This window comes from Malania oleifera, chromosome 10 (assembly GCF_029873635.1).
Source record: "Malania oleifera isolate guangnan ecotype guangnan chromosome 10, ASM2987363v1, whole genome shotgun sequence".
In the NCBI taxonomy this organism is placed as follows: Eukaryota; Viridiplantae; Streptophyta; class Magnoliopsida; order Santalales; family Ximeniaceae; genus Malania; species Malania oleifera.
In genome coordinates this window covers 25,516,438-25,526,914 of record NC_080426.1, presented here as the reverse complement: position 1 = coordinate 25,526,914, position 10,477 = coordinate 25,516,438, and the positions used below count along the sequence as shown (strand labels likewise).

Genomic DNA, 10,477 nt, shown 5'->3' with positions numbered 1-10,477 from the left:
CCTAGGTTGCTTAACATAAACAGATTTTTCTGAATATTGTTTTCATAATACTGCTAATATCTATAGGTAAGACTATTTTCTGTAAACCTGATCATACGTATATATAATAACTGAGAAAATTCCCTAAATGGATAACTGAAAATCATGATTTAACCCCTCATGACAGGGTTGTGCGGCCCGAAGGTGGGACCTAACTTGGCTGGCCGACCAGGGTAAGTCAACTGAACTCTAACAGTCATATCGGTCCCCTCAACCCATATCTGATGGGGAGCTATCCACAACATAGGCACGATCGACTTCTGAATACCACATACTATCTGAGTAGTGGGTACGAACTGAATATAGCTACGGTACCGTGCTCTACTGCCTGAATATGGTCCATCAGGGTTTGAACTATATATAAATAAATGATATTTCTAAAATACTGCTTTTACCATGATTTTGTAACAACTGAAATAACCATAACATTATATAAACTGATCTGAATAGACTATGATAAGTGAATATCTAAGATATCTGCATAATTGAATAACTGAAATATCTGATTAACTGTATTAATTGCATGTTATGGTTCTGAGGTTTGTATGTCATAGTATTCTGAAAATACTATAAAATACAAGTTTCTGTACGTATACTATAAATCATGGTATTCTGAAAATTTATAACCTTGTGCTGATCTAATATTAAACTCATGCCACACAACTAAATATCAATATTATCAGGCTCTGAAAACTGTATATACGGTTTGAATAATAATTTTCTAAAACATATGATTTGTACTGAATCATAATAGTATTGTCTAGCATAACATATTTCCCTTACTTGATTCCTGCTAAAATCCCCTACTGTGAAGGGTCCTACACCTACGGGGTTCCCCACTCAACACCCTGAAAGCAACATTTATCATAACAAAATATCACTATTTCTTCGACTACTACATTTCCTACAGCTTCTGGAAAGCCAAATATTGCATAAAATGTCTTACCCTAAATCTGGGATGAAATTCAACTTCGTCCCACCAACGATCCGCTCTGGCAGACTTGGAGAGACTTTCCTAGGAGCGTCATGGTAGCCTCAGATCGTCGATCCGGCAACTAACGGAGCTAGAATCGAAGAGTGAAGGAAGAGAAACCATAAAGGAGACAGAGGGAAGAGATTTTCGGATTTTCCAGCGTAAAAATCCTAGTTTAAGACTATTTATACCATGGGCTTCATCAACGAGCCACATCACCTCGTCGACGAGGTCAAGAAGTCATCTCGTCGATGAACTTTCCCCCTCATCGACGAAATTCAAATTTGCCAAAAACATCCTCTCGATATTTTCTCGTCGACGAGCCTAAAACACCACGTCGTCGACGAACGAGAAGTCTGCTGCTGCCTTTCTATTATTTCCATTTTTCCTCTCTCTTAATTATTTAAATACAATTATTCTTTAGGTCATTACAGTGTAGACAACCACTCTACTTGCGAGCCTGATCTACTCGTCTAGTTAGATCACCTGAAAAATATTAATTTACTGGGATGAGACAATGTTCAGTGAGAAGAAATATGTTATTACTAGTGTGTGGCAACTGAGTCTACATAAATAATTTACTGATAAATAACTGAATTGAAATATCATATAAATACTGTGCAACTCACACCTACATGGCTTAAAATACAATTGTATTATCTAAGTTTTCTATGTATTCATACTGATAAGAATATAATATATCTGTTGTTCTTCTGTAAATCTATACATATATAAATAACTGAGAAATATCCCTGAAAATCTATATGTCATGATTTAACCCCTCATTACAAGGTTATGCGGCCTGTAGGCTGGACTTAAATTTGGTTGGCCTACCAAGATAAGTCACCTGAATGCTACCAATCCTCAGTCTGGCCTTTACTGCAATCTCTCCAAAGGCACAGTACTGGTATCTACCTCATCAAAATGGCCTCCTCAACCCAGAATATTGAGGAGATTGCAATCTCTCCATACGCACAGTTGATGGAATCCATACACTATCTGAGATATGTGGTTGCACTCTGATCTGAAAATAGCAACGGTATCGTGCTCTGCTGACTGAATCTGTCTGAAATAAGTTATCAGGGATCTGATACTGTATAATACTAATATATATAATTATCTTGTTGTTTCATCGTGATTCCAAAATAACCACAACACTATAAATCTGATTTGAAATACTGTATTATTTGACTAAAATAACTATAATATCTAACTGAAATAACTGTAATATCTAAATGAATAATCTGTAATGTCTGAGTGTTATGATTTTGGAAATCATGGCATTCTGTAAATACTATAAAATATCTATCTGTATAATATTTGTAAAATATCTGTCTGTATAATATCTTTCTACAAAATATATCTGTCTGTATAATATCTGTCTGTAAAATATATCTGTCTATATATACACTGTTATTCATAATTCTGTAAAATCTAGTAAAATATGTTTCTATGCAAAAACACTGTAAATCATGATATTCTGAAAAACTATATAAATTTTGTACTAAACAAATATCTACTCAGACCACATAATTAATAAAATTCATGTTCTGGAATCTGTAAAACCGTATAATTTATACCCTATTCCTTAATAAACAAATACTATAATTTACTCATAATATTTCTAAATTTACTAGCATGGCATATTTCTCTTACCTTAGCTAACTGAACTCGTTTACCGATTCTAACTCACACCCATAGCATTCATAAATCCATTTCCCTGAAAATATCATACATATATATATTCCTGTCAAATAACTGAATTCCCAGAATAATCTCATACTCACATTTCCCGAATTATAAACTATTCATTATCTTACCTGGATTCCTAGAAACACCCACTAAAAACCTAGTCTGTCTATTGTGTATATACCAACCCTGAATTGTATAAAATCTTAATTCCTCAATTTAACCTTAGAAATATATTCATATCTAAGCTTATGCCTACAATAACTTAATAATCAATCTAAAATACCCAAATAGCACCCTTACCTGGTTTCCTGAACTACACCTGCAAGGATCCCAAAATTATACCTGCGGTGTTCAACCAAACCCTGAATTCAATAACCCTAATTTAATCAAATCAATCATAAATAAAATATTATTTTAACATTTTCTAGGTCCATAAATTCCCAATAAACATTTAAACTTTCAAATATAACGAATTTACTTAATTCCCCAAATCCCACTTTCGCTTTGGAGTGGTGCCTAGGATACCCAAGTTGAAATTTTACTCAGGCCAAAACGACGACGATCGAGACTAGGACCTCGTGGTGGTGCCCGATCGTTGATTTAGCTGAAGATATAAGGGAAAATTGATCAAAAAGTGAGGGTTTACCTTTCCCCGGAAGTGGTGCCTACACTGCTCCCACGACAAATCCGTTCCGATAAAAATGTCGGTGGTGGAGCTAAGAATCTAATAGTATCTTCGATTTTCCGATCGGCTGAATAGTGGCTGAGAAAATGAGGAGAGAGAGAGAGAGAGAGTGACGTTCTCTACTTATTTCCTAAGGAAGATTTCTTCCCCAAGAAGATTTGGTATGAATATACACACACACACATCACTTAATTCCAAATTTTTTTTCCATATCACTTATTTAATTACTTGAATTAAATAATTAAATAATTTATTTATTTTATTTTATTTTTTAAAATTTATTTATTTATTTATTTATTACTATTATTATTTTAAATCACTACATCATCCTATAATAATTATTTTTAGGGCATTACAAGTCCTGTGTGGACATGTATGTTACATGTTTGATAGTTTTGTGTGGACCAATCCTGCGTGGACGTTAAATCCTGTGTGGATTGGTTGTGTTAGGTATGTATATGTGAAACTTTGTGAAATGATTATTATTGATTGTGTGTGACTATAATTGCTTAAGTATTTATGGTAAAGTAGATTACTCCACCCGAGGGCTTCTTGAGGAAGGTAAGTACTCTGTCAATTATTTGTGGATACCAGGGTAAAGAGAAGCCACTTATATGGGCGGGTGACCTTCTCTATTCTCAAATACTTTACCTGCATACATAACCCGAGGGCTTACTGAGAAAGGTGAGTGTCATGGTATTAGCATTAGAGCAGAAGGAATCTACTTGTATGGGCGGGTAGACTTCCCTATGTTCGGCAATTATCAATAAAAATAATTATGTATGTGGGCATGTGATTGGGTGACAAAGAAGTTGACCATGGCGTGATATAAATGTGTTATCTTGGCTGCTACTGCTGGTGATATGTGATTGTATGGATATTTTAATTATATATGAAACACTTCAGTCACACACTGTTGTAAATTATTTATTCTTTACTGAGAGGTGTCTCACCCCAATGATGATTTAATCTTTTCAGGTCTACCAGGTGACCGAGCTTAGATAGCCCTAAGGCGAGATTAGTTTTGTGAGTTGGATATCAGAACGGATATGTATTTAGATTTATGTTTAATATATTTTATTCTGGTTTTGTAATATGAAGAATGAGATTGTGTTTTATGGGTCTGCATATGTAAATATAGAACTCTGGTATATTTTGTTTGAGATTATTTGATTAATTCTGCTGCGTGAATGGTATCAGAGATATGTGTTTGATCTGACAACACTCCGAGCTCCACGTGGTAGGTCCGAGGTGTTACACCCTGATAGGCAGGGTAAGCGTTTTGTGTTGGGGATGTGTTTGTGTAATCCCCTAAAGTATGTTATGGATTTTTTGGGATGTATATGGATGTATAAAACTTTGGTTATTTGTATTTTCAATGGTTTGTAAATATTGACTTCCGTTGATAGGTATGTTTGTATGAGATAGTCTGATTACCCGCTACCCTATTTCGGGTTAGGTTATGTTGATATGATATCAGAGTTTGTGACGTGGCAGATAATCGACTTATTGATTATTGTTTATATAAAAAAAAATTGTATGAAAAATAAGGGCGTCACAGCCTCTCTCTGGATTTCCAATCTCAATGAAATCTAAAGCTTCATGATACTATTACTTTTATATATATATATAATTATATTATTATATTATTATATTTAATTAATTATCATTTATTTAATTAATTAATTTTAATTTTAATTTTAATTTTAATTTTTTTTTCTTTTTAGGATCACACTTACTCACATATTATTTTTGGGATCGTTACATAGTGCATCATAATTTATTGAAGCAAGTAGAGAGAACATATTTAGCAATTAACTTCGAGTGATCGACTACTATGACTCCAATGTAAATAACAAAAATACTAACTCAATATTAGGAGAAATTTTGGATTTGGATTTGGATTTGTTTTGAATCTGAATATGATGTAATATAAAATTGTATTGAAATTTGTCTAAATTCACCCAAATTTATGTAAGGTTCGAAGTCTATACTCTCAAATGCGCTGTATATACTACCATACTTAATGTATTACTCGTTATATACAATGTTTCAAATCATATTATATGTATATATTGGTCCTAATTGTTACGTGTCAAAAGAATATCATAATTTATTATTTTAGGGCATATAGTATAAGTGGTTAAATTGAAACTTTAATGCCTAAGACATTAAGCACGAGATTTAAGGTGATCTTCAAAAAGGTCTCAAAAAGTATGAGATGGAAACAGGATACATCTCTCTCTCTCTCTCTCTCTCTCTCTCTCTGGTTAGTCTCAGATTTTTCACTCTCAAGAGAAAAAAAAAGGTCCAATCCCACTTTGGCCTTCCACTCAAAAAGAAGACTAGGTTCAGTCCTAGATGTGTGACGCAGGGAACATGACAACAAATTATGACAAGAGTCAAATATAAGCAACTCCAGAGCACATGCCAAATGAAAATATATACGTACACATTTGTTCCCATTTCAGAGAGGTGGACTTCGAGGCACATGCCGTACGCATTTGCATTTGTCTGCTCCTTCAGGTCATGCACAATCCATGGTAATTCCCAGATGCCTATGTTGGACCTTTGTTGGACCATGGCATGGTGAGGGTGTTTGACGTTTGAGCTTTGTGGGCCTATACAGGTCGAGTAATATACATATCCTCATATGCATGCATGCAAGGGCTAGCTCACCCCACATGCATGCCGTAACTGGCTAGACCTTAATTCATGGCTAGTTTAATTCATCCATATGATAAAGAATTAAAATAACTTCCTATATATACTAATGCGATGGCCCCTGAGTTCTCTCACTACTCTCAGCTGCAGCTGCTAGCTAGCTCTCTAGCTCTCATGGCAACTAGGTTAATAAGCAGCTGCTTTCTCCTTACCTCCCTAGCAATCTTTCCGAGCCTTCTCCTTCCAACCAGCTGCAACGGAGGAGCGAAGCCTGGGGCTGCGCCGCCGCCGGAGAAAAACCATGCAGCATTCTTCATCTTCGGGGACTCGCTGCTGGACGCCGGGAACAACCAGTTCCTCAACGGCACCGAGATGGGCAAGGCGGCATCCTCCTGGCCTTACGGCGAAACCTTCTTCAGAGGCCCCACCGGCCGGAGCTCCGATGGCCGTCTGATCCCCGACTTCATTGGTACGTGCATATACACTTCTTGACTCATTATTTAATTGATCAAGGTTAAATTGATGAGTGATTATTCATTAATTGCAGCTGAATATGCAAATTTGCCGCTGATTCCACCATATCTGAACCCGAAGGTGAAGAAATATACTGATGGAGTGAACTTTGCCAGCGCTGGGGCTGGTGTTCTTCGGGAGACTAGCCCATCAACGGTACGTGATATCGTGACCTTCGATTTGAACTTTGACGGCAAATTTATGAAATTTTGTTCGGAACTAGGAATTTTGGGATTCACATTTAGATTTATCTAAATTTAAGATGAATAAATTGACAAATAAAATTTTATATTAGTTTTATTCAAACTTATAGAAGATACAAATTTTGTCTCCCAAAACAGAGTGTAAAAGCCTTTTTTTTTTTTTTTCAAAGAATAAGGTTTGTAGGATTGAACAAAATTAAACCAATATTACCTGTTTCGAAAACTCTACCTTATTTTGAGCATGAACTGTAACCAAGGGCCCTTAAGATTGGATCCCATTGCATAATTTGCATCAGCCCATTTAATTTGGCCCAATATGGGTGCATATATGCAATGGTAGAAACATTGTAGAAGGGGGGATTAATCCTCATAAATTGATCTACATATATATATATATATATATATATTTTGAGAAATTTATCAATATGATAACAAAACCTCTCAAGCCTAGATCATCATCTCAACATTCCATTCTCTAATTATAATGTAGTAGTTATTAATACAAAGTAAAACAGTAACATAATATTCACTATCAATGTTTCCAAGTCCAAAACTTAAAAGCTTATGTGAAAGTGCATATTAATTGGATAAGAAAATATTTCTTGGGCCTCAATTAGCCCAGTTGGCTCATGGACCGCTCATGTGCTATAAATGTTTTTTGGATTCAAATTTCAATGACTAAAACCTTTATATGAGAAATATTTTGAGTAGTGAGTTCATGCTTTTAATTAAGATCTTAACATGGCGACAAAGCTTCTTGCATACTAAGGTTACGTTCGATTTGCAAAACGTCAATTCCCATAAACAGATTATCACAAATTTCATCTTGAATTATTTATTCCTTTAACATTACACCCCTAGCCTATTAGAACAACCAAATTATAGAACTACAATGATATATTATTGATGAACGTAGGTACCAATTATTAACCAAGAGCGAACTAATTGATTTGCTGGGCATTTTTTTCCCCCCCAGATGGACCTTGGAAAGCAGCTGAACTGTTTCAAGAAGGCGGAGAAGCAATTGAGGAAGCAGCTGGGCGATGCAAAAATAGAGAAGCTGCTGTCGAATGCTGTTTACATGTTTGGGATGGGAGGCAACGATTACATGGCATTCCTCGACACATTAACCACTCCTCCTCACTCCGATGTCACCAAGTCCCCTTTGGCAAGAAAATATGTCGAAATGGTTCTTGGCAACCTCACCTTCGTCATCGCAGTAAGCACACACTTCTTTATTTCTATTCTTTCTAATGATTTTGATAGATTTGGGCAAAATTGAATACAAATTATCATATTTTGATTGGGAAGGAGAGTAAGAAAGAACAGACAGAAACCATACCAGATCAATGAATAAAATTATATATAACTTTATGTATTATTTACATTTGAGAGAAATATAGTCAAAAAATGAGTTTCTTAATCTCTTATTTTTTTTATTTTTTTTCTTTTTTTCTTAACTAAAAGTTTTGATATTTTAATCCGTTTAGATCAAAGATTTTGCTTGGGAAAAGGAAAGAAGGGAAAGTTTTTTTTTTTTTTTGATATTTTCCTTCTCCATTGAATGCTATCAAAAATAAAAGTTGATTTTAAAATGACCAAAAAAGAAGAAAAATTAAATCCTTTTTTTTTTCTTTCTTACTTACCCTAATAATCAAACATAAAAATGTAAACTTAGTCATATTTCCTTTTCCTTTCCACTACTTTGCGAACATGTTTGTTTAGAGTGAAAAAATACAAAACTAACCCGTCAATTATTTGCCCTTTTGCATGCAGGACGTGTATAAAATGGGAGGCAGGAAATTTGTGATTCAGAACGTGGCCCCGTTGGGGTGCATTCCGGGGGTCAAAGCCAGTCTATTGCCGGCGGAAGAAGAAGGCGGCGACGACGGCGGCGGCAGCAGGGACAAAAGCAGTAAGAGGGAGAAATGCGCGAAGGGGCCTTCATGGCTCGCCAGAATGCACAACGATGCCCTATCAAAACTGCTCCACAAACTCGCCTCGAAGTTGCCCCAATTCAAATACGTCCTCTTCGACTACTACAGCAACCTCGCCGTTAGAACACTTTACGGCAAAAAATTTGGTATCCACCTACCTATTTCACATAATTAATCCTCCATCTCAACTTCTTTCATTCTTTCTTCTTTTCTTTCTTAAGAGCTAGCTGGATACATATATATATATATATATATACCTCAGTTATTGTCTCGATCATAATTTAGGAGTTTAACGTTTTAGTAACAAAGTAATAAGTTTCTGTCATGATGTTTTAAAAATTTTATTGACTTTCAAAAGTATCATAAATCTCTTTTAAAATTTATCAAAAAAGATAAGAGCTTATCTTTTTACGACAATACAAGGAAAAGGTTAATATCTTTTACCTTTTAAATGGGTTAGAAGTATAGTAGATGTTTAAGATGGTGTGAGAATTAATGAAGGTTGGTTTTAGGTGAAGTGGGTGCTCAGCATGCTGCGTGCAATTGTGATGTTATTTATATATGTATAAACTAGGTTTCGAGGTAGGGGAGAGTGCATGCTGTGGGAGCGGGCCATACAGAGGAGAAGCGACGTGTGGCGGGCATCCGCCGCCGAAGAAAGGGAAGCAGTCGTCGCAAAAGGGAGGAGGAAAAGCAGTGAAGTATGAGTTGTGCCAGGATCCGAAGAAGTATGTGTGGTTTGATGCAGCTCATCCCACAGAGCAAACTAACAGCCAGCTTGCTCAAATTCTGTGGTCCGGATCTCCTCCTGACGTTGTGCCTCACAGTCTCAAGCCTCTGTTTCAATGTGATGATGATCACCATTAATTACCATTAATTAATTAATTAATATGTATTTTGTGATCCAGCATTTGATCAATGGACTCGCGTTATCCACGTCTGTCATCATCATCTATCTGTTCCATGCATTAACTACCACATTTGTTTTAATTCATGGCAAGCTAGCTAGTAGCTAGCTGCTCTGACTCTGAATTTTGTTCAATCTCATCACAATAAATAAAATGTTTGTTTTTCTTTTCAATAATTCAATGCGATAAAGTTGGATAAATATGCAAAATTATATATATACAAATTCTGTGGTCCGGATCTCCTCCTGACGTTGTGCCTCACAGTCTCAAGCCTCTGTTTCAATGTGATGATGATCGCCATTAATAACCATTAATTACTTAATTAATTAATATGTATTTTGTGATCCAGCATTTGATTAATGGACTCGCGTTATCCTCGTCTGTCATCATCATCTATCTGTTCCATGCATTAATTACCACATTTGTTTTAATTCAAAGCAAGTAGCTAGCTTGCTTTGACTCTGAATTTTGTTCAATCTCATCACAATAAATAAAATGTTTGTTTTTCTTTTCAATAATTCAAAGCGATAAAGGAGGATAAATATGCAAAATTATATATATACATACCCATCCACGCAAAATTAAAACTTGGGCCTTTTCTCTTCCTAATTTCTTTTTTTTTTTTTAAATTGAAGTGGAGAATACTTGGTCTTCCCGACTCTTGTAAGTACTATCCAGTATCCATCTAGACACATGGTGATGGTAAGACGTACATGGATGTGTAAATTATTTACAATACTCAAAAGAATCGGTAAGATTAAGTATTTTCCACTTAAAGAGTTTGGCAAAAAACACTGTCAATGTCGAAAATTATTAACAGATTATAACTTTATTGGTACTTTCCTGGTTAATGTCAAAATTTA

At 35.2% G+C, this 10,477-nt stretch overlaps 1 protein-coding gene across 1 annotated transcript; it reads left to right on the top strand.

Annotated features, from left to right (window-relative positions):
- Nucleotides 1–6,167: 6,167 nt before the first annotated feature.
- Nucleotides 6,168–9,783, top strand: LOC131166555 (GDSL esterase/lipase 1-like). Its single transcript, XM_058125148.1, has 5 exons — nucleotides 6,168–6,522; nucleotides 6,601–6,722; nucleotides 7,746–7,988; nucleotides 8,546–8,852; nucleotides 9,281–9,783. The coding sequence occupies exons 1-5, from the start codon at nucleotides 6,168–6,170 to the stop codon at nucleotides 9,571–9,573; spliced, it is 1,320 nt and encodes a 439-aa protein (XP_057981131.1). The 3' UTR covers nucleotides 9,574–9,783.
- The last annotated feature ends 694 nt before the right edge of the window (nucleotides 9,784–10,477 follow it).